Raw genomic sequence first — 26,044 nt, forward strand, 5'->3', positions numbered from 1 at the left:
GCAAGGGAATTTGATTTCTCTAAAGCAGTCTTTGGATAATAAAAACATTTTGTGTCACATTTGGTCACATGTCAAAGGTGTCCTGTTGGCCATTTAAAGTACAGTTGACTCATTGCCATTGTGGTCATAAGGTGATAGACATAGTCACTAACAATACACAGGTTGGCTGTGGCATTTAAACAATGCTCAGCAGGGGAAGTCTCAAATGTCCCAGGAAAGGGTGGACCAAAGACCAGCTTTTCAGTGTCATTATGTTTTTGTTTAGGAATTTTTTTGTTCTTCAATTCCTAATTTTTCTGTTTTGGAGCATTATTTTAGGGTCCCCCCGTGACACGTTTGTTTTCATTTTGTTAGACATGGCACAGTTGAAAATAAAAGAAGACCACACTAGTTTGTCATGTTGTGATATTTTGATATATTTTGATGACATACTTTTTGTTGATCTTGTTATATAATGGGTAAATATCACCTGGCAGTAGTGATTGTGTTACTATTTATTGCGATAGTGTTCTAGGGTTAAGCAGCCCAAACTGTGCCTAGAAAATATGCCACACATGATATCACCACCAGCACCAACATTTGTTTTAATGTTTAGATCAAATTCTGATCCTACCATCTGAATGTTACAGCACAAATTGAGACCCACCAGACCAGGCAACGTTTTTCTAACCTTTTAATTTGATGAGATACCCAGTAAGATTTTCTTCTGTAGCCCATCTTTCTTCAAAGTTCAACATTTAGAGATGCTCTTCTGTATATCTTGTTTATTGCACCCTGGTCATTCTCCTCTGACATTGAGACATTTTCACCCAGAGAATTGCAGCAACTCTTTTCTGATCATTCTCAGTAAACCCGAAAATATGGTTGTGAGGGAAAATTCCAGTAGGTCAGCAGTGTCTAAGATTCTCAGACCAACAACCATGCCACGTTCAAAGTCATCCAAATCTCCTTTTTTCCCTCATTGTGATGCTTTGTTTGAACGTCAGCAGGTCATCTCGACCATGTCCACATGTCTTCATGTATGAGTTGGTACCATGTGATTAGCTGAATAAATATTTGCGTCCGGGAACAGGTTAGGTTTTGGACTGAATTGACTGCTTCTGAGAACAGCCAAATAAAAAGAGGTGTCACTCTACTTTTTTTCGGGATATCGCTAACGACATGGAATGAAGAAGGAAATAAAGTTCTACTAAACATAAAATAATTTAAGTAAAAGAACCATTGAGATACTTTAAACCTGTCATACTTAATAACGTTTGGGGCAGAATTAACAGAGGGGCGCTCAAACGCGAAGGCAGAAGACGGATTTTGTGCTGGTGTGTTGCATCTTTTAGCATGAACGATCTTTTCCGTGACGTACGTTTTGCGCGAAACTCGGATCTGGAAAGCTAAAGTGGAGTAGTTGGAAATGAGTAAAAAAGATAACGGTAGGTAAAAAGTTTATATTCTAGGCTATAACAAGTTAGATGGCTTGTCAGTCGCTTGCACTGAGCGAACGACGATTGTTAAAAGTCACAGATAAAAGGAAACGTTTAGCCAAACGGCTACAAGCTAGCGTTAGCTGAGACGAGCTCCGTGTTTTTATTCTTCTTCCACTTTTCCAAACGATATACTTGTTTTAAGGAGGGGAATCATATTTATATTAAAATAGATTAGGATGATGATTGTGGCCAGCGATATTACACTATTAGATATTAACATAATCATGAAAATCTACTTCTAGTATAAGTTAAGTGTAATGTTATGGTAAGTTTAGATAAACGTTAAACTTGTCCTGCTGTCATTCACAGGGGCGGGCGTCATCCTTGCCTACCTAAATGAGAAGAACCGGCCCTATAGCGCTCAGGATGTCTTCTCTAATTTACAAAAGCAACATGGTCTGGGCAAAACGGCGAGTTTAACACTTCAATGAGACAATTAGATGCCTAAAATTAACCTGTTTTTCATAGCCTACAACTAAGTGGTTTTTACACATTTCTTCCAACAGGCAGTGGTCAAAGCCATGGAGCTGCTGGCCCTGGAAGGCAAGATAAAGGAGAAAATATATGGCAAGCAAAAGATTTATTTTGCTGACCAGGTTAGTCTGTTTGTCTGGAATATTATGCACATATAATTTATAAGTAACCGGAATAACTCAATCTGTCCCACAGGCTCAGTTCAAAGATGTGAACGATGCAGACCTGAAGGCAATAGACCATCAGATCTCAGAGCTCAGTGAAGAGGTGCAATCCCTTACCCAGAGCTGCAGGCAGCTGGATGCAGGTGACATTTTCTGCTAATCACTGACACTATCTTCTCAGATTTTGCGCACTGTTAAGCCACAAGATGTGGCTGTTTGATACAGTAAACGGTTTACGATGAGGCTTGTCCCCACTTCTCTTTTCTCTACACGTGTTGTTTTTGTTCTACTGCATATGTTTGAAAGGGGATGTTCTGTAAATTTGTGTGAAATCTGTGATGACAGAACTGAAGGAGCTAAACAGCTCCCTTACAACAGAGGAAATGGTGTCAGAGATCCAGGAGCTAAAAGCAGAGTGTTCTGGGTACAGAGCCCGACTGGAGAAGATAAAGTCGGCCTCAAATCACATCACGCCAGAGGAGAAGGACAAGGTGAGGAATCCACCAGGGATCTGTCCCATGGCCTCTCTTATTTATAAATGCTGTGAAAAAGTATTTCCCCCTTACCGACTTTTTTTTTTTTTTCCATATTTGTCATATTCACACGTTTCAGTAAAATTTTAATTATGGAACTAGGCTATGTCATCGCACCCATTTGCCAATGAATCCCCATCTCGCTGTCCCTTCTCCCTGTTTGAGTACCATGGTCTACAGCCTTCAGTTGTCCTCTGTCTTCCACAGTGTCATAAAAATCTTAATGATTCATGAGTCAACTGTGCATATACTGTTGTTGACCTTGGATGGGGCTGGGGGTTTTTTCCTACAGAGTAGGGTACTGCTCCCATGTGGCTGTTTAACATCTCATTTCACTGTAGATCAGCTTGTTAGTCTCGGTAATGGTGGCGGCATAGTGCTGCATTCACATCATCTAGTAAAGCCTCTCGGGGTACTTCACGTAGTCTTGGTAACGGAGGATCCAGCTTGCCATGATCTCTTGCACTCAACAATCCTTCTTCTGGCGCACTTGGGGCTTGGTACCCAATCTCTGGTGGGGGTGATAATGATATCTCCCCCCCCAACCTGTTGTACTGGCTCCCCCTTGCCATAGCATTTTTTTGTACCTCATCAATCTCTAACTGTGAGAGCAGGCCCTTCTTCCGAACGTTGGACCTGCAACGTGGATGTTGGGTATCGAACTTGCCACTCCTGCTCCAAAGGTGTGTAACCTTACCACTACGCTATCCAGCTGCTTATATATATATATTATTATTTTTAATTTGCAGGTTTATAAAGAACGAGATCTCTACGTTAAAGAGTGGAAAAAGAGGAAGAGACTGGTAATCTTTTTCACTTAAGTTCCTTTTTGTATTCGTAGCTCATGTTTCGTATTGCATGCCATGTATTTAAAAAATGCCGTACAATCCCTTTCATCAGTGTGAGTGAAACTGCATATGGATATGTTATTAAAGTGTTTGGCACCTTGTTTGTGTTAGGCTTCAGACATGACAAATGCAATCCTCGAGGGTTATCCAAAGAGCAAAAAGGAGTTCCTGGTGAGTTTAAGACACTAAAAAAAAAATCTTTTTTAAAGAATAAAATAAAGTTCTTGCTATTACCTGCAATATTCTGCTTCCTCACAGGAAGAAGTTGGAGTGGAGACTGATGAGGACTGTAAAGTAGTTCCTCCAAATACTTGAACAAGAAAGTTCTTTTACAGTCACCTTGCCACTAATCTAAGCAAATGGATTACACAGGAAAGCAATCTGAAGCCCAGAGAATACTTTATTTATGGCCCTTTTTTTTTTTTTTGAATAGATAGTTCAACTTTAATAAATGCTTTAATTGAAAAAAAGTTCATAACTGAAAGTATGTTTTTATAAAAAACTGCTTTGTTGCTTGTGAAACTCTCAAGACTTTCACATCAATTGACAACACAGTCATGCTCTTCACCTCAAAGGCAACGCTGGTTTAAATTTTCCCTTTTAAACAGATTTAACCAATCCTGAGCTTTCCAGTGAAAATGTCAAGGCTTTATTTAAATGTTTAAAATCTGTTCTTGTTCAACTCCATCTTGCTTTTATTTTCTGAAAGCATAAATTAAAATGTATAATGTATATATCTATGTTTTTGAATTACAGTTGCACTGTTTTCTGCTTATTAAATGGTCAAGACCATAAATTCTGATGCTGAAGCGCCACAATTGTTTTAGTTTAATTCTTGTGAAGCATAAATAAAATAAGTTGCATTAGCTGCATAGTTGGGAACCACTGCCTAGCTTTATGATTTTTCCTGTTATTGTTATGCACAGATGCTCCATTTCCACATAATTTGGATGACAAAAAAACCCCTCAGTGGCCACTTTATTAGGCAAACCTATGAAATTAAATACAATCAAATACACAGTGTTCTCTCAGAGGTACAGATTTAAAACCTATTTTAAATATTCAACCTCCTTGGATTGTCAATTAAAAACATCAACATTCAACACCACAGCAAACTACAACACTAACAGAGCTGTACATTAATGCATAGATGACACCCATCTGCTGGTGTACATTTAAAGAAAGAAAAAAATGTTATAAAGCAGAATTTAAGGCTCAGATTTCAGACTGGATTTTACAGGGGGGGGGGGGTAACTAAAAGTGGCCACTGAGTGTACATGGCTTGTATAATAGAATTATTAATACACTTGAAACAACTTAAGCCAGTTACAAAAACATTTCCATGAATACAGCTAACACAGGAAAGGATGTTTATAGAAACAACAAAAAAACCTTCATTAAAATGAGCTGTCACCTACTTGAAATTCACTCATAATTCAGCACACAGCAGCTGTAAATCTCAACACACAGCATGAACTTGGCTGCTGCAGTTCAAAGGGACAGTTTTTGGTGAGAAAAAAAAAAAAGCAGGTTCTGGCTGATACACAACATGGCATGAACTGCATCTTAGCCACTGAGAACCACTGATAACAAAAGTAAACAATATTCATTCTGCTGGATTTGGACCAACTGAAGCTGAAATTTTAAGCTTTTTGATTAAAGGAAAATCTGAAAGTTGCAGAAAGATCACCACACACATTGCTTCATAGTGTGATGTAGCTCAATTATGAGAGAGAATACTCATTACATTTCCTGCCATTGAAGCCAAATTGAATTGAAATACGACAACTATAAAATTTTAAATGGCACACTGTAAAGACATTTAAATTTATACATACAATAATTTGACATTTCAGCACTTTATCAGCTTGTCACAGCTCCATTTATGTACATCTCAAAATGTGTCAGATTACAAGCCAAATCTCAGTGATAAATTGTTGAGACCTCATATAGCATTTTCCTGATAACACGCTTAGCAATGATTGTTACTCTGCAGTAGTTTCCATTATCTGCTACAGCTGAGGAGTGGCTCAGTGTTCGTCCACTGAAGCTGAAACAGCTCCTTTGGTTCAGCATTAAGCTACAAAGTCATGCTTGATGTGACAGAGGGGAACGTGTTGGCTCATGAGTTCCCTTCCCCTCTTTTCTCTCTGTTGATTATTTTAAAATGCACCATAAACTTTACCATCAGTTCACTCAATCTGTAAGAAGAGTTCTCGCTATTAAGATCTAATCTCCCCTCATGTTTTTTATCTCAGTGTGGGCAACTATGGCTACTGCAGATGGTGATTACCATTAGTTAAACACAATATTTTGCCTGCCTGACACATTGAAAACTGCACTTTCAGTGACTTCTGTACTGCTGGGTTCCCAAATCAAATAACAATCAGAATATCCTGAAATACACTCAGTTAAACATGTATGTACATTTCAAAGCTTAAAGTGATTTGCATTAAACTTATATCTGCTCATTCCAATGCCACCTTTCACCTCTGCCACGTGTGATGAGGTAATCAAATTGCAGCCAGGGAGTCACTGATGAGTCAAAGTGAGTAAATACTGTGGCATAGCTTGAGGCTGATCAACATTTTTTTACTCTTAGAGGCCAGAGTAAGCTCAAAAAGTCCATTTTTGGGAGTTAACTAGAGGCCAGGTGCAGTCAGTAAAGCTGACCGTTGAGCTGCCGCAGCACTCCAACAACAAACTCCCGCAGTGTCTAGGAAAGAACATAAGCAGAAAACAAACTATAAATACCTCAACATACACAAAATAATAAAGTTCTCATGGGTTTTTTAAACATACTCCTTACCTGTGGCTTGCAGTGTTCCTCAATCCAACTGAAAACACAGGCCGAAAGTTCTTGGAAGCTGCTCACTGAAACAGAGTTGCTGAAAGATTGAAACAGGCAGTCCATGATGCTCTGAAAGATGTTGAACTTGACCTGGTCCGACACCTGATCCTCTCCCTGCTGTGGGTTGTTCTGGTGAGCCTTCACTATGTGCTCATAGTTCCTATTAAAACATTTAAATAAAAAAAAAAGGGGGGGGGGGTTTAATATAATTTCATAAACAATGAATTTGAGTCATTCTTTTGAGAACATGGATAAAAGCACACATCAATGCATTCCCTACTCCAAAGTTTTCTTTCTTTGCCCCCAGACCAGCATTCTTTTTACAATCTGTCTTTTCATCGGTCTGGATGGAGAAAAGATGCGACTTGCACACAGTGCAGGTATGTTGAGAGGATTTAGGGAAGTCTCAGATCGCCAAAAAAAAGAAGACCTGTGAAGTACACAATGTGGAAAAAGCAGTTTGGCTTATGAATTTTAAACCACTCACGTTTTCATAATCTTAAGCGCCATCACTTCTTTTCTTAGGACAGAAACTTCCTCCTCTTGCTTCTTCTTTTCTTTGTGAAGGAAATGGATGTAGTCAATTGCTAAAAAAAAACCAAAAAAACAACACAACAACAACCAAGAAATCGTCAGTTGGGGATTTTTGCCTTATACACAAGTTTTAGGTACACTGTTGAAAGTTAACCTTTATACTGAGGGTGTTGGTACTGTTACTTCCCCTTTTGTTGGGTAAAGGAGCCCCTGCAAGACAGGAAATATCTGTTCTTCCTTGAACTTAGTCTATCGTCTCTTTTTATTGTTAAATGTGGCCAAGTGAGATGTAACTAAATGAAAGCTAGCACCATACAAAACAAGTTCAGTACTATTGTTTTGTGCTCTTTTCTTATCAAGATGTCAGATGTATTAATTAATATATAGATTATCTCAAACTAAATCTGAAGTCAAGGTTACTCAGCAGAGGCAGTCCAAGTTTGTTCAAATGTTAACAAAGGTTATGTTTGACCACATCTTACTTTTTTGCAGAATAGTAGCCTTGCTGATCTTCTGTGCTCCCACCGCAAATTCAGACTGCTGCTGGCAGGTTGGAACGATTGACTGGAGGTCATCATATCCTTTCTAATGTTAAAAGAGAGCAACTAGTAACTACTGAAAAAAGTTAAAGCAAATCTCCAACTTTCAAGATGTGTGTCCTTACTTTAATAGCATCTCTACGCTTCTGCTCAGCTTGTGTGTGTGCTTGTCTCCGACGATCTTTATACGAGTCCTTATATGTTTCATGCCTGTAGTCGCTGTCTTCATCATCTATGTGGGAATAGATTAATACTCATTAATGAAAAAATAAAAATCTGAACCATGACATTAGCAGTGTTTTTGTTAGCCAACTTACAAAATGCTGAGGTAGCTATTTTTAAAAAGTTGATCAAATCAATTCATAACTGTACAAGATTATTAACCCTGGAGTCATTCCTGTGTTGGCACTCATTTCACACATATAGGCAACCTCATTGTTTTTCATCAGTATGAATTACTGTGATGCACTTAATTTACAAAGTAAATTATTATTTAACATCTCATAAAACCCTCAAAGAATTTAAGAAAATATTGTAAAAGACGAAACACATGTTTCCATAATTAAACATGGAATGATATAGGAAATATTTTCTACCTCACACAGCAATCCCTGTGTTTGGGAAGTAAGAAAATTGTATGTATAAAGCAGTCACAAAACATTGTACAGCAAAATAGAGTAAAATAAATGTGAAAATTAACTGCTGGAATAGCAATACAAAATTTTTTTAGATCTTTATATTTATTCAAACTGTGTTTTTGTTTTTTAAGACATATTTCAGGGCCATGTTTACTGTTTTGTTAATGTAACATATACATTTTCTAACTTCTGGAATAAATAAAAATAAAAGCTTTAGAGCTAAGCTTAATATATATTTTTTATTAATCACAAGCAAGAGAGATTTTTCCTTTTGTACAAATCATGGAGAAATATAAGCAAAGCTGTCTCTATGGCTACGTTCACACTGCAGGCGAAAGCGCATCAAATCCGATTTTTTTGACCCTATGCGACCCATATCCGATCATGGTGTGACAGTGTGAACGGCACAAATCCGATATTTTCAAATCCGATCTGGGTCACTTTCGTATGTGGTACTGAATCCGATACATATCCGATGTTTCAGAAAGCGACTGCTGTGTGAACGGACAAGTCGCATTAAATCCGTCTTTTACGTCACTGACATAAGACAGACGCCAATTATCAGCGCCAGAGAAGCGCCCGAGAAGACATCACGAACGCTTCCTGGTCATCCGGTGAGACTGCTGGGAAGACAACGTTGGAGAAATGTGAACATTTTATTTGTACTGCATAACCTGCAGATTCTGACAGAAATCTGCAACTATCCTTCGAAGCACCGCTCCTCTAAAACAGCAATAAGGATCATTATTAGGTTATTTACATTATTATGTAAATAACAAAATAACTTAAAGCAAAAATTGGGAAACATGAAGTCCGAAGTCTTTATATTAAGGGCCATCAGTCAAACAATATAGTTTGCTCTGGGTCTAAACAGAGCGCGTTGTGTGTGACGTCTTCTTTTGCGCATGCGGGCCGCTTTGAGCGTTCACACTAGAGAGCGTTTGCTGTCGCATTTTATTTGTAGTGTGAACGAGCAGACAAAAAAAATCGGATTTGATCAAAAAATCGGAATTGAGCATTAAGACCTGCAGTGTGAACGTAGCCTAAGTCTCATTGTATTTCGCTTTTACACTAAATAAACAAAAATGAAACTTTTTTTTTATAAATATCTGACTGGCTCAGGCTACAACAACTAAACAAGTAAACAATTAACCTACACTACAATTACATTACTAGTATCAAACTATCACATAAATATACAACATTCAAACCCAGTACCTGTATTTGGCACTGAAGAGGCACTTGTTGAGCCGATACTGTTGGCCCGGGACACTACAGTACCCTTTCTGATTGCTTCAGAGATATAACCTAGACAACAAGACAGCAGTGATCAAACATAACTCACAACAAAATCAAAACATATTTTGATGTACATCTATAATCAGTATCATGTGAGAGATCAGATTACACTGGTAATGAAGTACAACACAAGAACTGACTGAATACTCACTGTTGTCAAAGCCACCATCGCTGAAAGCACCATCGGATGTCTGCCGAGCCATCACGAGAGAGCAGAAGACAGAAAAAGGCAAAAAAAAAATAAGAGGCTGTGCAGCTAATGACAAGGGAAAACGCTGTGCTGCCCTACATTTGTTTGACAAAAGAGCAATAGCCAGCCAGTTAAGCCCCCACTGAGCATTGCCCTGATTTGTCCAATTCAGGAAAACAGGTGGGTAAAAAGCTGTAGAAAATAAGAGCCTTCATCACAGAACTATTGTTTGATGTAGGGCACAGCTGTCTAATTTGTGGTTTCCAAAGTCTCAAAAGCTCAGGAGGGGGAAAAATGAATATATGTTAAGTTTAAACAATAGATCCTACTACATGTTTACTTACGTACTGTAAAATTACTATACCCAATTTATTTCAGAGACATATTTTTTTAAAATGGGGGCCCTGAACACATGTTAATTATTTTTAATTATTTATTTTATTTATTTTATTTCCACAGACTCCATATTAAGGAATCGGTGGAACGAAGACAATTTCAATTTCTGTGGTCTGGTAATTAATTATATACAGTATATAGTAGCCTATCAGACAAGGTAATGTGAGCTTCACAAACACTGATGCTGCACTGTAGATTTGCAAGAAACAAGCAGCTACTCAGACCTTTTTTCTTTTATTTAACTTTGCGTGTGTAGGTGAAGACATGTTGTATACACCATAGGGGGAACAATGGCTGATTTGTTTACATAAGTAGGCAATTGGTTAGCTAACCAATACAGCTTTCTAAGGTTATCAAAACCTCGGATGCTAACGTTAGTTAGCCACGGAGCTAACAAACCGTGTACTCCCTGCACTTTACTAAAGCTTCAACTTTAAGACAGCACAGCTTTTGCCATTTGCCAGTGCTGCCATACGCCTAACACATGAGTCATTTCAAACCAAAAAAGAGGTTTCTGATAGCAGTTACTCACTTTCCACTGGTCCTCTGGAGATGTTGTCGGGTCCGTCATTTTGGAATGCGACGAATTTCTTCTTCTGTGCACCATGGTAGTGAATTGTAACTGTTCTTGAAAACGCCACCCCATGGTTTGAAAGTAATACTGCAGTGACTGACCGCATAAAATGTAGGTTTATGTCACAGAAAGACTGTATTGAAAAGAAAAACCAAACAAACAGAAGGCGTATATAGTAAGAGAGGAAAACTAAAATAATATTTTTTATCAGTTCTTTGTCTCTTAAACACTTAAATAAATCTGCTTTCTTTCAACTGCTCTCTAATCTTGTTCATCATGGCCAGTGAAAATCTTAGCATCTTCAACTCTGCCACCTCCAGGTCTGCTTATCTCTTTTTTTAGCGATAACATTTCCTATCTCATTTTTGCAGCTATCTTCCTGTCACAAATCACCCCTGAAACTTGCGTCAATCCTCTTCTTCAGGTATCTTGTGTACCTACTGTTGCTTTACATGAAAAACACCAAGTATTTAAACTCACTTTACTTCAATACCTGTGCTCCACCGTTACACCTGTAAGTAAATGATTAGCTTTATCCTTTTGATGATTTTTCCCCAGCATTTCCCAGATGTCTAAACACCTCTCCAATCTTCTCTTTTTATCTTTTCTTTTCACTCAGCTGATAACACGCCTTCCCGTGAGTCTCAGAAAGCTTTGAAAATGAATATCCTGTTGCATCAGAGCTAATAATTTTCACTTTCTCGAAGATATGCATCTGTGATAAACTTATTATTCTTTTCCTCAATAGAAATCACAAAAACGTCTTAAATTACTGAGCCAACGAAAGGCTCAGTAATTTAAGTAATTCCCACTGGATAGATCTCACTAGATGCAGTAGTCATCTTCACCCACAGAGGGGTGTTGTTTGACAATTCTTGTCATGCTGAAACCACCGTTACCTGTCTGGATTAAACCACCACATGAAGGGAAAATACCAAAACAAATGTAACCTTTGACTCATGTCAAGCTGTCATCAGTAAAATGACTAAATCTAGTACAAAAAGGTGGTTTCTTTGTGAAATGTTGCAAAGTTTCCTTTAATTGTGTAGTTGATTTACATCTAAATCGACATCTGTTAATCTTACAAATCTGGACAGAGTCTGCTCTCCTTCATTCCTGTAGTATCTTTTCTTTATCATCACCCACCTACTGCATGGTTACGTGTTTATCTTCCACCATGTCCTCCGCCCCAGGTTCTATAGCTGTCGTGCACAGGAAGTTACTCTTCTGCTTTTGTGCTTCTGTGGTTTCTGACTGTGTCACACTCCTCGCCCGCCTTCCTCTCACGCGCAGGCTTCGATACTAAACTATTTAAGGGAGTTCTCGGTCAACTAATGTAGACAACAGTGCACGAGGCATAGGTGGACTTTTCTTTCTAACAGGCTTTAACAGGACTTATCACCTCATTTTCAAAAGGAATTTGAAGACAACTTAAGGAGAAGGGGGCCATGAGGATAAACTTTCTTTTTCATTGCCCACCCTGTCCTCGGGTGTGAGGCGGATTTTGTAAAGCTGAGAATTAATGTAGACTGCCCTAGAGGCCCTAGACTTGGTTTGATTAGGCCTTTTTGCTATTGTAATTCAAAGTGACCATCTTTTGTCACTTTGCTTGTGGATACGGTGATTTCCTGGAGGAAACAGTTTGCGTAAATCAGTCCCCCTGGATTACTTGTGGAGATTAGTGATGGGGAATGCGGCTGGTGGGGGATTGGAGCATGAACCGGCCGAAGGTCGAGAGGCCAGAAACTCAGTCAGTGCAGCTTCAGCAATGAATGACTCTGCACCAACCTTGCAAAAAAAGCAGCCTCCTCAACCCAAACTTCCCATGCCACCAGAGAAGGAGCTGGAGGAGCGCTTCAACACGGTTCTGGTGAGTGAGAGCATGACACGCCATACACCCTTACTGGATGTGAAATCAGGCAGATTTTGCACAAAGTTTTGGTTTGTATATGTAAGGGCAATTGCGCAAGTAAGTAAGTGATTAAGAGGATCACAAAAAACACGTATCAAATCAGCTTTCATTTTACATTGTTACATTGTTAAAGTAATAACCCAAGTTTGAAAGTGACTGGTCTTTCACTCTTTGGAAATTTACTTTGCTCTAATATAGACTCCAATATGTACTTTACTTCATTTCTTATACTCTCTAGGTATATCTATAATATATATAAAGCTATTTGTCAAGTGAGAAGAAAGAGCTGAACGTTAGAAAGACCGTTAGACCCTCAGTCAGAGTCTAATGGTCTGTCATTTTGTCTAGTCAAATTTGCACAAATACCATCAGTTACTTAAAATTTTACTTTAGTGATAAAAACAATGACAATCCTGTCAACAAGTTGCCAAATTCTTCATGGTTTGATTAGTAAAATTCAAGCCAGAAACTGCTTGATAAATGCATGCACAACAGCAGGCTGAAATGGGAAGTTGAGCAATGCATTTACATGACGGAGGCCACAGGACCGGAAAGGAACTGTTTCACCATTCTTTCAACAGTCTCACAACAAGTTAGTAAAGATAAAACTTCAAGTATTACGATCTTTTAGATAATATGTTGCGCAAAATATCAAACCATGATGCTTAGACTATCTTAATCCTGGCTTATTCTTTACCTTTTTTTTTAAATGAAAAAATAGAGTTAGCTATAAGATTTTTGATTTGTTTTTTCTTCAGTAATGCTAAGAAAAAAAATACAGATCTACAAAAGTGAAACAAAGACACTATATTGTAAACAGTCATGTTAATCTGACATATCTTAGCCAGTAACATATATGAGTTGAGAGTTTTACTTATTCAAGGCTCAAGTTCTCCAGATTTTTACATCTAAATAGTTCAGTTTCTCATTTTTAATTTTCTATAATGTCTGGCATTGTGGTTTATGTGCTAGATGATTTACAGCATTAAGTGTCTAGATATACATTTTAACCACACTCATTAAAACCACTAGTCTGGAAGTGGGCAAATCTACTTAAAGCCACTGAAGATTCTTTGACCTGTCAACCCCTGAGGTTGTCCTGCCGCTGAACATCTGGATGTTGGTATCAAATCCTTTGAGACCCATGAGTTGTAGGGTGTGGCTTCCATGAGTCTGGCTTATACCACAGAGGAAAGCACCTGCCTGCTATTATCAATAATATTGACACAAAGTTTAGGATGGTACTTTAACATAGGCTTTCCCAACAAAACATTAAATTACAAACGCAGGATCAGTGTTAATCAGTGCCGTTTTACATGGGTTTTAACCTTTCAAGCAAATATTTAGCATACATACAAATTTAGTGTATATAAAAATAATGATTTTGTGTTTTTATAGAAGGTGGGGAGCAATTAGAGAGTTATTTTTTATATAGTAAAAAACAAACACTTTACACAGCAAATATAAATCCATGCAACTATTCCAACTAAAACTATTCGCCTTTTCTCAAAAATGACATTGATTGGAACAGCATACCATGATTATTCTAAAAACAAGTCAAAATTCACACCATGTCTGCTTCATATGACAAACCTTGAATGGAAACATCATTATAATTTCATGCAAGATAATACCGTTTAGAGCCAGGGTTAACAGTTCATCAATATCTACACAAAATGTGCTCTCCGGAAAATGACAACACCCTCTCGAGTGTCTTCCTTCTTCAGTAAAATACTTGTCACTTGTCAAACCTCAGACTAGAGATTATATGGTGACCTCACCAGCAAGGAAACGAGAAGTGAACCTTCTTTCTTTTTTTTTTTTGCATTACTGAAAAATGTGAGTACTTTTTATTTTTGAGCAACTAAATCAGAAGCTATAAACTTCATAATGCGAGGCACTCACATTACCATTTTTTTAAGCACCACAAAACCACAGCAAGACCTCTCCCTTACATCAGCCAAGGAAGGAGCCTCATCTCCTCGAGCACCAATGCATCAGATCATTTCCGTTTTCACTCCTCCCTTTTCAAAGAAAAAAAAAGTGCACAGAAGATGTCAAACCACTGCTCGAATGTACACAAAACTAGATTCAAAAGCCACACCCAACATCAACTGAAATTATTGAAACTTGCTGTAAATGATCACATTGATTCAAGCTTTTGATCAGCTACATGAAAAATAGTACCAGTGCAGAACCAGCTGCAATAATGTGAGAGAAGACTGTGAAAAAATATCTTTAAGCGAGACATAAATAATTACAGGGAATTAGTGATCAAAGCAAGTAAGTTCATTTTGTGAGTGAAGCCTTTTTCCTTGATGCAGGGGCATAATTCTTAATTATGTTATGACCCCCCCCCCCCCCCCCCCCCCCCCCCCCCCATAATCAGACCCAACCAATATAAATAGGCTGTTAATTTTCTTTACTCATTTCAGTTATTACCAGCAAAATAGTTGCATGTTTAATCATCTGGAAATTTACCCTGATTTATTTAGACAGAGATCTTGACCCCCCCAATGTTCAGCACAAAGTTACACCAATGCCTTGACGTATCTTCTTCCTTTTAATTAGACCTTCTTTAAAAAAAAAACAAAAAAAACATCAACAACAGCCTCCTCTCATTCAGTTTCTGTGAATGGGGAAATAACCTTAGCACATGACATGTCCCTGTAGGTTTGATAACTCAGTGTGAAACTGCCCTTTTGGACAGTTGTATGCCAACTCAAAAGTCAACCTACACTGGAATCATGGATACTTGGTCTGTATAAAGGTCTTTATGAATTTCAGAAAATAACAGAAATATTACGTGCAGTTTATGACCGAAAAAGATATTTTTACTAAAGCTGAAACAGACTGCACAGATAATGTCTAAACATGGGTCATATTGTTTAAAAAGTCAATAAAAGTGTTGCTGAAGCTTGAGTAGACACTGAAAGCGTGTAACACATCGGTACCTATTGGCAACGATCAATGCATACACGTAAACACTGAGTCATCTGCTACCAGTAGGAGTTACCGCCTTTCAGTTTTATGCTGAAAGTGCATCTGAGGTATTGTTGTTTTGCATATTGTTACATGAGCAGGAAACACAAAGAAATTATAACATATAGTATAATATCTCTCTGCTAAATATCAGTGGAGATGGAGTTGATTTTTTTTGTACTCCAAATACATTTTCATGTAAATTCTAAAACCCATTTTATATCTTTACATCTTTCTTCTTTCAGAGTTCCATGAACTTGCCTCCAGATAAACTCCAGCTGTTGAGTCAATACGACAATGAAAAGAAATGGGAATTAGTCTGTGATCAGGTGAGAGCTTTTATTTGTTTTTTATGAGTGACATATGCCATCAAAATGGACACGATTCTTGCAGCGTTGGCTCCACTGGGGGCAGAGTTGATATAAAGTGCGCAAATACACAAAGGGGAGAGTCTTTGCAAACCTTGCAACATAGTTTCTGTGGTGGCAACTGATAGAGGCGTCGGCATGGAAACAGAGAGCGGTTTGTGCTCGTTGTGTTTACTAGAATAACTTCAAATGCAGCTTGCTGGTAAAATATGGTTCTGGATCAGTCATTATTTGGGGTCGCTGCTTAAATTAATTCTACTTCAGCATGTGCTAACTCTATCCTCTGTAAAATATTCTCCCACAGGAGCGTTTCCAGGTGAAGAGCCCCCCATCCACTTACCTGACCAAGATCAAAAGCCTCTACCAGGATCAAGGAGGGGTGTCTCGTAGGGTCAGTAGAAAGCATTTTTGTTCTTTCAAATGTATCACCTCCATATGCGTGCATCATGTACCTGCATCAGTGACTTTAACCTCTTCTGCTTTTTTAGTTGAAGAAAAGGATCCAAGATGCCACCCAGGTCCTTAAAAATTTGGAGATATCCCTTCGGACCAATCACATTGGGTGAGCCTGTTTGTTTCATGAGCTTCTGTTTGGTTTATGAGTGTTTAAGGTTTAATGTATTTTATTTTGGTTTTTAGTGCGCCACAAGTATGTTTTCCAGATTTTTATAGCAGTTTCATGCAATCCAACCTGAAAATCTTTATCAATCATTAACGCTAAAAGATGATTTAAGGTGAACTTTAGTGAAACTGCAAACTGTCTGTGCACTTTACCTACATAAACCATTTAGCTGTTTTAGTTTCACTTGATATTTTTCAGCTGCTGATCAACAACTTTGCTGAAGTGGTTCTTCACCGCATCAACAGTTATATATAGTTTATATACAACCTTTTACAGAAACAGTACTTAAAGCTTCCATGTATTGTTACATTTGTACATAAAGTGGAAAAGTTGATAAAGCCAGTGCAGAAATAGTCTGGGGTTTGTTTGTTTTTAGCCCTTTGACTTTGTTGCATTTTTTTTCCTTCATAGTGCAACTTGTCAAAAAAAATGTAAGATTGCAAAAGAAAATCACCTGACTGTGCTGGATTCCATATTTAGAGTAGGACTGTGTTCTGTTTTCTTTCTAAAGTTACAATCTTTGGCTATAAATCCAGTCTGGGCACAGAATCTATTACATATGGTCACTCCTCATGATTTACTTTTCTTTTTGAAGATGGGCCCAGGAGTTTCTCAATGAACAGAATAAAGGTTTGGATGTTCTGGTGGAGTACCTGTCCTATGCACAAAGTGACAGCTCGTGAGTACTAAGCAGACATGAATGCTATTTTAGAATCTGACTGTGTTTCGAAACGTAATTATTCTATTATAGATTATGTTAAAAAGATGTCTATCTTTACACGTTTAAGGTTTGAGGTTGAGGCTATAGAAAATGGAGGCAGCCTGTCAGACAGAGGAAAATCAGCAGAAAGGTCAATGGAAGACTTGACCAAGAGCTCCAGCAGCCATCAGTCACATGGCATGACCAGAGCAGCTCGTGCACTGACTGTAAGGTAAGAAACTCGAGACTTGAAAGGTTACTGAGGTAACCTTCAGCGATGGTTTCAGAGATGTTGCACCGTTCAAATCCCTTTGAATGAAGAATGAACTTTAAACATAAGCAGCTCTACACACTGTCAAAAAATAGACTCATGCAAAGCAGAAGTGGTGTGAAAACTCCACGAACTTCTGCGGTACTGATAAGTACCACAGTGGTTTCCACTGCTGTGAGAACTGTGCCATGCTACACCTCTCTTTCTTTTAAGAAGTTGTTGATGTATAAATATTTAGGATTGAATTTGAGGAAATCTGTGAGCCCAGAAATAGAAATACTGTCAAATAAAGTGACAGCTCTAACTGATATATAAGTTAGAGCTTATAAGATTATAACTCTACAATATGAAACATAGGTTTAGGTTTAGTAACTTAACCGAAACAGTGCTACAGCACAGCCTCCTCTTAAAAAAGATAACCCTTGACATTCTCATGCTCTCATTCATTCAGATCCCCTCACGTGGTCATCTAACTGTTTGTTAGTTCGTCTTTGATCCTTTATCTTCATTCCATGTTGTGCTACATAGCATCTGTCAAACACAGTTACTGTCCCAAACCCTAGAAGTCAAAGCTACAAGTATCTCACTGCATATCTTACCATATCCTGGCATCGACTTCAAATCATTTGCACATGCAGGAGATTCTCTTCCCTCAAACATGTATTCCAACATGTATTACTGCTTCACAGAATAAGCACCACTCTGGTAAACAAGATGCATAAGAAGTCCCACATAAACAACCAGAGAGATGATGTACATGTGTGCATAATGTGCCTGCGAGCCATCATGAACTATCAGGTAAAGCTTTAGCACACAGTCTAATAAAGTCACTTAATTCCTATGCTGTCTTTAAAATGGATTATCACAGTATATGACATGTTTTCTGGGTTGCTAAAAGAAACAGTTCTTGTTTCTTGCACATTTGATCACATTTACTCTGGAGTGAACAGCTGTTTATATATCTTCCGTCTGCTTTTAGTCTGGTTTTAATTTGGTGATGACTCACCCACGCTGCGTGAATGAGATCACCCTCAGTCTCAACAGCAGGAATCCCAGGTGAGCGCATTTGTCTGTGAGATAAAGTGTGTTAACTGTCTGCATCCACATCTCACCCATCCTCCTCTGTCGTGGCAGGACCAAAGCTCTTGTTTTGGAGCTGCTGGCTGCCGTGTGTCTCGTCCGAGGAGGACACGACATCATTCTCTCTGCCTTTGACAATTTTAAAGAGGTGAAATAAAAAATAATAATTTCTGGCAATTTCCTCATATTGCAAGAGCCCTATTTGACTTTGACTGTTCAGTCATCTAATTATTTCAGACTTCTCCTCTTTCATTGCTCATCTTCTGACTAACAGTCTACTGCTCACATGCACTATGGTCGTAATTTTAGCACATGTCTAGAAGTCATGCATGTTTATGTTTAAGACTGAACTCATGTACCGTACTTAGGTGCAGAATATACTCTCAGTATTAATGTTCTCTGAGGTGGGCTAACACATTATTTTTAATCCTCCCATATTCACAATAATAAAAATACATATTTAGCAAGCTTTTATTTGTTTTGTTTTTTTAGGTGAGCAAAGAAAAGAACCGCTTTGAAAAGCTCATGGAGTACTTCGTCAATGATGACAACAACATTGACTTCATGGTAGGTACCACGGCCACTGGATGCAGCTTCACCAAGAGATCGTGTGCATGAACGACATTTAACTCTCATCGTTTCTACCCAAAGGTTGCCTGCATGCAGTTCATAAACATTGTGGTCCATTCAGTGGAGAACATGAACTTCCGTGTCCATCTACAATATGAGTTCACTCACCTTGGATTAGACAAGTATCTAGAGGTGTGTATATATTTTGTTTAAAGTCCCTCATAAGACCAGGAAAGCTACAGCTAATAGAAATGTATCTTTTGACACTGTATCTAAAATGGGCTGTGTTATTTCCAGATAAACAGATTCAGCTTCATGAGATTTTCTTAACTGGTGATTCTACATTGGTTTTAGGATTGATAGAGAGAATAGTTGTCTCTCCGTGTTAGTCTGCCGTACAATAAGTGTTAAATGGAAGCACAGATGCTGACCTAGTTAAAAGTTTGGTAGATAACTATTAAGTGATAATGATATACAGCAATTGTATTATATTTTTAGATTCACAAGAGGTCAGTCGCTTAACATCTTGTTAAGTTATTAACAAAGCCAAACAACTTTCATGACAGATACCATGTACTCTCTCTTTACAAGCTAACACCGCATGGAAAATATTAGCATTAACTGCTTTAATTTTACCAGACTAGAAGAAGCAGTGCCAGTTCAGTAGTCGAAGTGATCATTTATTCCTTTGCACTCCAACAGCTGTCCCAGCGGTAGAAAGCTTGTCAGATGTTTTTTCTTGTTTTGCCGATTTTATCATTTATAAACCAGACATAGTTTCTTTTCGGAACTTCATGCTGGTGATGATAAGGGTGCATGAATCATTGTTTGCCATCCAGTTCACTAGACACCTGTCCTTTTACAATCTGCTTCTTTGTTGGCGTTTCCACACCCCCTGGTGTTAACTGGAGGTGACAAAGACTTGCTACACCATCTTGTGGTACAAAAGGGGTATTAGTGCATGCACCAGGCCTATGGAAGTTTAACTTATGTGCACTGTGTTGGAGAAAGAATTCATAGGGGGTTTCTTTGCTTTTAATTTATAATGTCTCTTTCTGACAACTTCAAGCCTATAGTGAGAAAGAAAAATACTTTAATATAGCACTTAAATATTCAGTTTTCTGATAAATTAACAACTTCAAGTATCCAGATGTTCAATTCTAATGCCCACTTTCTTCCTCTTTTACTCAGCTGTCGCCTCTTCATCCTGAATGACTCTATTTATACTTTTACTCTACTTTTTTGTCACACACTCACTTCCTCACTTCACAGTTAAGGGAAATGTATTCCTTTCTTTGATTAAAAAAAACAAACAAAGTTTAATTAGCGCTAATATTAAGATAAATGGCATAGTGACATTTTGTTTTCTGCCATTAAGATATTAAATTTAGCCTTAAAACCTCATGTTTCATTCTCATAAATTACATGTTTTTTTTATTAAAACAGAATCATGTTCTGTGATATTTTGTAAGTGATAATTTATTCCTATGATGTACCAATAGTGTGTATCTTTGTGTATTAGACTCTGAAGCTAACAGAGAGCGAGAAGCTGCAGGTCCAGATCCAGGCCTACTTGGACAATGTGTTAGATGTGGGAGCTCTGCTGGAGGATGCTGAGAACAGAGGAGGGGTGCTGGAGCATGTGGACGAATTACAGGAGCACAACGTTCAGGTTGGCATAGAAGAATCTGAGTGAATACACGGAGGCAATGTTGTTGCACATTACGTGAAATCGTGCTGAAGCAGTGTTGCTTGTGTGGTGTTGCAGCTGAGTGCACGGCTTCAGGAGATTGAGAACCAGACAGCAGACAGAATAACTGAACTGGAGACTCAGCTCATGCAAGCCACAAAGGAGGCTGAGCTGCTCAAAGTAAGTGCTGCCTTCGAGTTAGCCAAGGAACATATGTAATCTTTACACAGAGTTGTTTAAATAAGGTTAAAAGCATGTAAAAAAAAAAAGAAAAAAGGACTTGAATAAATGTCGAAATTACTTTTTTTTTTGCCATGGTATGAGCATAACCCTGAGCATGGTAACACCAGGTGGTCTCCCCCCTTTATTTCAAACTACAATATCAACTTAATAACAGCTACAGGAGAAGATGACAAAATGTATCAAATGGTGATCATTTTTTATTTAACAGCAGTATATGGCTGATACTTTATTTTGCCCAGTAGTTATGTCTGGAAAAACCCCATCATTGAATTTGGATTTAGAATAAGTCAAAAGAAAATATGATGGCATAAAACCATATAGCAAACTGTCTTTTGTTTATGTTTTTGTCACCACTTTTTAAGGTTTAATCCAAAAGTATTCAATTAAACTTGACCATGCTACAACTCTGCGCACTTGTCCCTTGTAGGAAAGCCTGCGAGAGTCATGCTCCCAGGTTAGCACTTTGCAGCAGAGGGAAAGAGAGCGTGAGCTGGACAGGGAGAGGGAGAAGGACAGGGAGCGGCTGGGTATCACTGGCCCTCAGGGACCTTCAGAGCTAGAGCAGAAGATCCAGGAGCTGCAGGACAAAGGGCTAATCCGAGTGGGACGCACAGCCTCAGGAGGTCTGGACGTCCAAGTCATGCCTGTCACAGTCGTTGAATACATTCAAAGCCCAGCCCCAGCCAACCAAGCCAGCACTCCAGCCCCCCCGTCATCTAGCATCCCTTCGCCACCGCCACCGCCTCCTCTTCCAGGTGGCTCAGAGCAGACTGTCTCTCCACCTCTACCACCTCCATCTCTACCAGGAGGTCCTGCACCACCACCACCACCACCCCCTCCTCCTCCACCTCTTTCTGGCTCTGCAGCTGCCCCCCCACCTCCACCTCCTCTCCCTGGCCCCCCACCTCCTCCTCCACCCCCTGGAGCTGGCCCCCCACCCCCACCTCCCCCACCTGGTGGTGGACCACCACCGCCTCCTGGAGCACCATCTGCAGACTCTGGTGAGGAGAATCCTGAATACCCCCCCCAAAAAAGAAACATGATGAAAGAAAAGTGTTAACCATTCCTCTTGTTTTTCTATTTTCTCAGGGGCTAAGAGCAGGAAGCCTATTCAGACCAAGTTCAGGATGCCTCTGTTAAACTGGCAGGCATTAAAACCAAACCAAGTGACAGGCACAGTCTTCAACGAGCTAGATGATGAGCAAGTCTTGGGGGTAAGAATATGCTTTCTGCATCTTTTACATACAGCAGAAATTATATCCTGAAAGAAAATGAAATTCTAATGTGAGCACACTCCCTGGCTCTTTTTTTGTCTACCTCAGGAGTTGAATATGGAAATGTTTGAGGAACATTTCAAAACTAGGGCCCAGGGTAACCCAGCTGACCTGTCCAAGGTTAAGAAGAAGACGACCTCGAAAGCCCCCACCAAGACATCTTTGATTGATGGCAATAAAGCCAAAAATCTGGCCATCACTCTACGCAAGGGGGGAATGAGCCCGGCCGATATCTGCACGGCCATAGAAATGTACGTGCTTACTTTTGCATTATTGACCTTCAGCAGATGTTTTTGCCATAATGGCATATTCTGTTCCTTCCTTCACCCTGCCTCTTACACTGTTTATTGCCTACACTAACTCTAACCCTCGTTTGTACAGGTACGACCAGCAATCTTTGTCCATAGACTTCCTGGAACTGCTCGAACCATTCATACCATCAGATTTTGAGATGAAGCTTCTTGCTAACTATGAGAAAGATGGCCGTCCACTGGATGAGCTGACCAACGAAGACCAATTTATTTTACGCTTTGGGAAGATTCCTCGCCTCAACCAGCGAATAAACACTCTGACTTTCATGGGCAACTTTCCAGACAGCGTCAAACGGCTGCAGCCGGTTAGTCTGTTAAATGCTTTGTAACTTTGGCTGAAAGGGATTATAAACACATACTTACTCACATACATACTTCTTTTTTTTTTAAAACTCCGTCCACAGCAACTGAACTCCATCATTTCTGCATCCATGTCTCTCAAGTCTTCAACCAAACTAAAAAAGATCCTAGAGGTAAGTAAAACAGTATGAATGCTAATGAGGCATCTAACTGTAACATTTGGTTCTCTTAACCCATTTATTTCCTTTCAGATTGTTCTTGCATTCGGTAACTACATGAACAGCAGTAAAAGAGGTGCAGCTTGTGGTTTCAGACTGCAGAGTCTGGATCTCGTAAGTAGTGTTTTGTTTTTGTTTTTATTTTATTTTGTTTGCTTTTCAATTTATGGAAGCTCAATGACATTTTTCACCATCTTCATATTTCAGCTGTTGGACACCAAATCCACTGACCGCTCACAGACGTTACTTCATTTCATCACCAATATTATCCAGGAAAAATACCCAGACCTGGTCAACTTCCACACCGAGCTACACTTTGTAGACAAGGCAGGCCTTGGTACATGCACACACTCAGGCTGACCAATCAACCTTCTTTTTAATTTGCTAAAAAGTTTAAACTCACTTGTGTTTCTTTGCCAGTCTCTCTTGACAGCATTCTTCAAGATATCCGCTCTCTAGAGCGAGGAATGGAGATGACCAAAAAGGAGTTCCTGGTGCAGGATGACAGCCCCGTGTTGAAGGAATTCATTAAAACAAATAGCGAACAGTTGGACACTTTAATCAAAGATAGCAAGACAGCACAGGTTTGTCTGAAGTTCTTATCAAGCTCTCAACTCTAAATAATGTCTCATCATATTCTGAAACATCTACTGTTCTGCGTGCAGGAGGCTTACGGCTCTGTGGTGGAGTACTTCGGAGAGAATCCTAAAACCACGCAGCCCTCAATGTTTTTCCCCATGTTTGGGCGCTTCATAAAGGCCTATAAAGTGAGTTTCTGTGGTAGCGTTCTGATATTTGTCCTTTATAACTCGTGAGCTATATTTTAATCCTCTGTCCCTTGTCTGAATGCAGACGGCACAGCAAGAGATTGAACAGAAGAAGAAAATGGAGAGCGAGAGCCGTGAGGTTAAAGAGTCACCATCTCCAAACAAGGCTGGACCACAAAAGGTAAGAAACTATACATACTGCTAGTGTGCAGTCATCTATAGGTTTTTTTTAAAGCCTATATTAAATAAAATAGTGTAAAATATGAGTCATTCAGAAATGTACTTCAAAATATTCTTTAACTTTGTGATTTCTAAAGGGCCCAATGATGCCTAAGATGCCCCAGATGGACCTGATTGCAGAGCTGAAGAAGAGGCAGGTGAAACCACCAGTACGCGAGGGGAAGGACGGTGCACTGGAGGACATCATCACAGGTACAGTAACATGCTTCTTGCTTGAGAATCATTTTTAGTTTGTCTGCTGCAGTCTTGATGTTTAAATGAAGGGGAAATTCCACCATCACGTTTATGCACGTCTGTCTTTGTTTTTCATTAGATCTGAGGAACTCACCATACAGGCGGGCAGACGGTCGTCGGCCAGCCCAGCGCCAGGACACTTAAGCCAGTTTTTTCTTTTCTTTACAAATTTCCTTTTGTTAAACAATTGTAACTGGAATTACTCATTAAAATTCAAGCAGAAGACAAGTTTTAAACATTCTGTATATACAACTGTGTTACAATTAGCCATATGGCAGTGTGTATTAACGACATATTAGTGTCGTTTTGCTCTGTAAATATAAAGTTGGAAATATTTTAATAATAAACAGTCCATAAACTTTAATTGAAATGTTACAAAACATAACCATTTAAGTATTTCTAATGGATTTGTATTAAACTTGTATTACTGGTATACTGTTACCCATTCAGTAATAAAAAATACTTTGTTTTTAAAAGAAACCATTTTTTAACCATTGTGACCATAGTCTCAGAGGTCTGTGATTACTGGATCTGTCATATAATACAATATTTGATATTAGGTTGAGCAGGCAAGCCATATGCCACAGGACCATTGCAGAGGCTTTGGTCTGAACCCACTCAGGGGCATTTGTTGCCTGTCTTCCCTTTCTCCCAGCTTTCCTGTCATAATAAAGGCTAAAAAGCTTCACTTGCTGACAAGTCAGTTTAAAGCAAGATCAGACACTACGACTGTACAAGAGAGCTGCACTTTATTTGACACACAATCACAGCAACTTATGTACAAAAGAAGGCAGGTTCAACTGCCTGCTGTCTTCTCACAGGAAAAACACACACATTTCTCACAGAATATCATGGCATCCACACTGATAAATTAGTATCTCCAGTATCAGTAGGCTTTTAAATTTATGTATCATTATATCATAGATCTATTTTCTGTATTATTTTTGTTCTTATATCACACTACTCTACAAATGGGAGAGTTACTCTGTGGAAAGAGGACACCATCACTGGTGACTTCTCTGGTTGGGGTGTGTTCAAGCATTCCTGACTCCTTTTCGCACTCTCAGCCACTATCATCATTGTCACATAACGTCACAGTAAGACTGAACATGCCCGTGTCACACATACCAAAATAATGTCTCATCCTTCATGTTTGTAAACCTATAACATAGAATCCTTCTCTGCTTTATTCTCACATTTCTGAGAAAACATGTAGACAACATATTTTTTTTAAAATCACCGTGCGATTGCTTGAGACTATACATGCATTGTTTTGTATATACCTTTGTACCCATCGTCATAGTTTATTATTTAAACATCTTCTTTTGGACATAACAATTTGTTGAACTCGCTAGGAATGACTTGGCCTATTTACAAGTCAATTTTGTTTTTCTACTTTTGATGCCAAGAGTTTAGAACATCCACACATTCATGTAAAAATCTCATATACATACTATAGAATGTAGATTCATTATATTTAAAAAAAAAAGATACAATGGCAAAAGAAAAGATAAAAGGTTAAATTCATAAAACTCCACATAATTTCCTTATTAATCCAACTTTCTGGTTTTTTTACATTTATGGTTTAGCATAACTGCTATGTAAAGCCACTCAGAGGAACAGGTGGAGCAATATAAGCAACAAAAATGAACTTCCACCTGCCTGAATCTGTCTGCGCTGAGGATCCACATTCCTGCCATCCCTGTTCACAGCCAAGCATGACACAGAGATAAATTAAAGC

General features: G+C 38.8%; 3 protein-coding genes across 3 annotated transcripts; 2 read left to right on the forward strand and 1 right to left on the reverse strand.

The window, feature by feature from the left end:
- Positions 1 to 1,061: 1,061 nt before the first annotated feature.
- Positions 1,062 to 4,302, forward strand: psmc3ip (PSMC3 interacting protein). Its single transcript, XM_026164417.1, has 8 exons — positions 1,062 to 1,427; positions 1,791 to 1,891; positions 1,988 to 2,077; positions 2,151 to 2,262; positions 2,465 to 2,610; positions 3,402 to 3,455; positions 3,612 to 3,671; positions 3,759 to 4,302. The coding sequence occupies exons 1-8, from the start codon at positions 1,409 to 1,411 to the stop codon at positions 3,813 to 3,815; spliced, it is 639 nt and encodes a 212-aa protein (XP_026020202.1). The 5' UTR covers positions 1,062 to 1,408; the 3' UTR covers positions 3,816 to 4,302.
- A 68-nt stretch (positions 4,303 to 4,370) lies between these two features.
- On the reverse strand, positions 4,371 to 10,590 carry mlx (MAX dimerization protein MLX). Its single transcript, XM_026164416.1, has 8 exons — positions 10,480 to 10,590; positions 9,513 to 9,552; positions 9,281 to 9,370; positions 7,550 to 7,656; positions 7,368 to 7,470; positions 6,839 to 6,938; positions 6,310 to 6,511; positions 4,371 to 6,216 (listed from the first exon to the last, which is right to left on the reverse strand). The coding sequence occupies exons 1-8, from the start codon at positions 10,552 to 10,554 to the stop codon at positions 6,160 to 6,162; spliced, it is 774 nt and encodes a 257-aa protein (XP_026020201.1). The 5' UTR covers positions 10,555 to 10,590; the 3' UTR covers positions 4,371 to 6,159.
- Positions 10,591 to 11,608: 1,018 nt separating this feature from the next.
- On the forward strand, positions 11,609 to 24,783 carry fmnl1a (formin-like 1a). The gene is made up of 25 exons (XM_026164418.1): positions 11,609 to 12,391; positions 15,661 to 15,744; positions 16,088 to 16,174; positions 16,272 to 16,345; positions 17,001 to 17,084; positions 17,194 to 17,337; positions 18,066 to 18,174; positions 18,356 to 18,432; positions 18,511 to 18,604; positions 18,949 to 19,023; positions 19,108 to 19,218; positions 20,549 to 20,698; positions 20,795 to 20,896; positions 21,387 to 21,960; positions 22,049 to 22,173; positions 22,282 to 22,484; positions 22,615 to 22,849; positions 22,949 to 23,017; positions 23,096 to 23,176; positions 23,270 to 23,399; positions 23,483 to 23,646; positions 23,728 to 23,829; positions 23,915 to 24,010; positions 24,147 to 24,261; positions 24,383 to 24,783. Exons 1-25 carry the CDS (start codon positions 12,206 to 12,208, stop codon positions 24,445 to 24,447), a joined length of 3,336 nt encoding a protein of 1,111 aa, XP_026020203.1. The 5' UTR covers positions 11,609 to 12,205; the 3' UTR covers positions 24,448 to 24,783.
- The last annotated feature ends 1,261 nt before the right edge of the window (positions 24,784 to 26,044 follow it).

The sequence above is a fragment of the Astatotilapia calliptera genome, chromosome 4 (assembly GCF_900246225.1).
Source record: "Astatotilapia calliptera chromosome 4, fAstCal1.2, whole genome shotgun sequence".
Taxonomy (NCBI): domain Eukaryota; kingdom Metazoa; phylum Chordata; class Actinopteri; order Cichliformes; family Cichlidae; genus Astatotilapia; species Astatotilapia calliptera.

Bases quoted from the DNA above. Each gene is read 5' to 3' on its own strand.
- mlx (XM_026164416.1), bottom strand. From the start codon at position 10,554: ATGGTGCACAGAAGAAGAAATTCGTCGCATTCCAAAATGACGGACCCG. The intron at 7,657-9,280 runs GTACTGGGTTTG...ATTCCCACATAG, and splicing joins CTCTTCAGTGCCAAATACAG to ATGATGAAGACAGCGACTAC. The intron at 7,471-7,549 runs GTAAGGACACAC...TTTTAACATTAG, and splicing joins AGCGTAGAGATGCTATTAAA to AAAGGATATGATGACCTCCA.
- fmnl1a (XM_026164418.1), top strand. From the start codon at position 12,206: ATGGGGAATGCGGCTGGTGGGGGATTGGAGCATGAACCGGCCGAAGGT. The intron at 18,605-18,948 runs GTGAAATAAAAA...TTGTTTTTTTAG, and splicing joins CCTTTGACAATTTTAAAGAG to GTGAGCAAAGAAAAGAACCG. The intron at 23,177-23,269 runs GTAAGTAGTGTT...TTCATATTTCAG, and splicing joins GACTGCAGAGTCTGGATCTC to CTGTTGGACACCAAATCCAC.
- psmc3ip (XM_026164417.1), top strand. The intron at 3,456-3,611 runs GTAATCTTTTTC...TGTTTGTGTTAG, and splicing joins GGAAAAAGAGGAAGAGACTG to GCTTCAGACATGACAAATGC. The intron at 3,672-3,758 runs GTGAGTTTAAGA...GCTTCCTCACAG, and splicing joins AGAGCAAAAAGGAGTTCCTG to GAAGAAGTTGGAGTGGAGAC.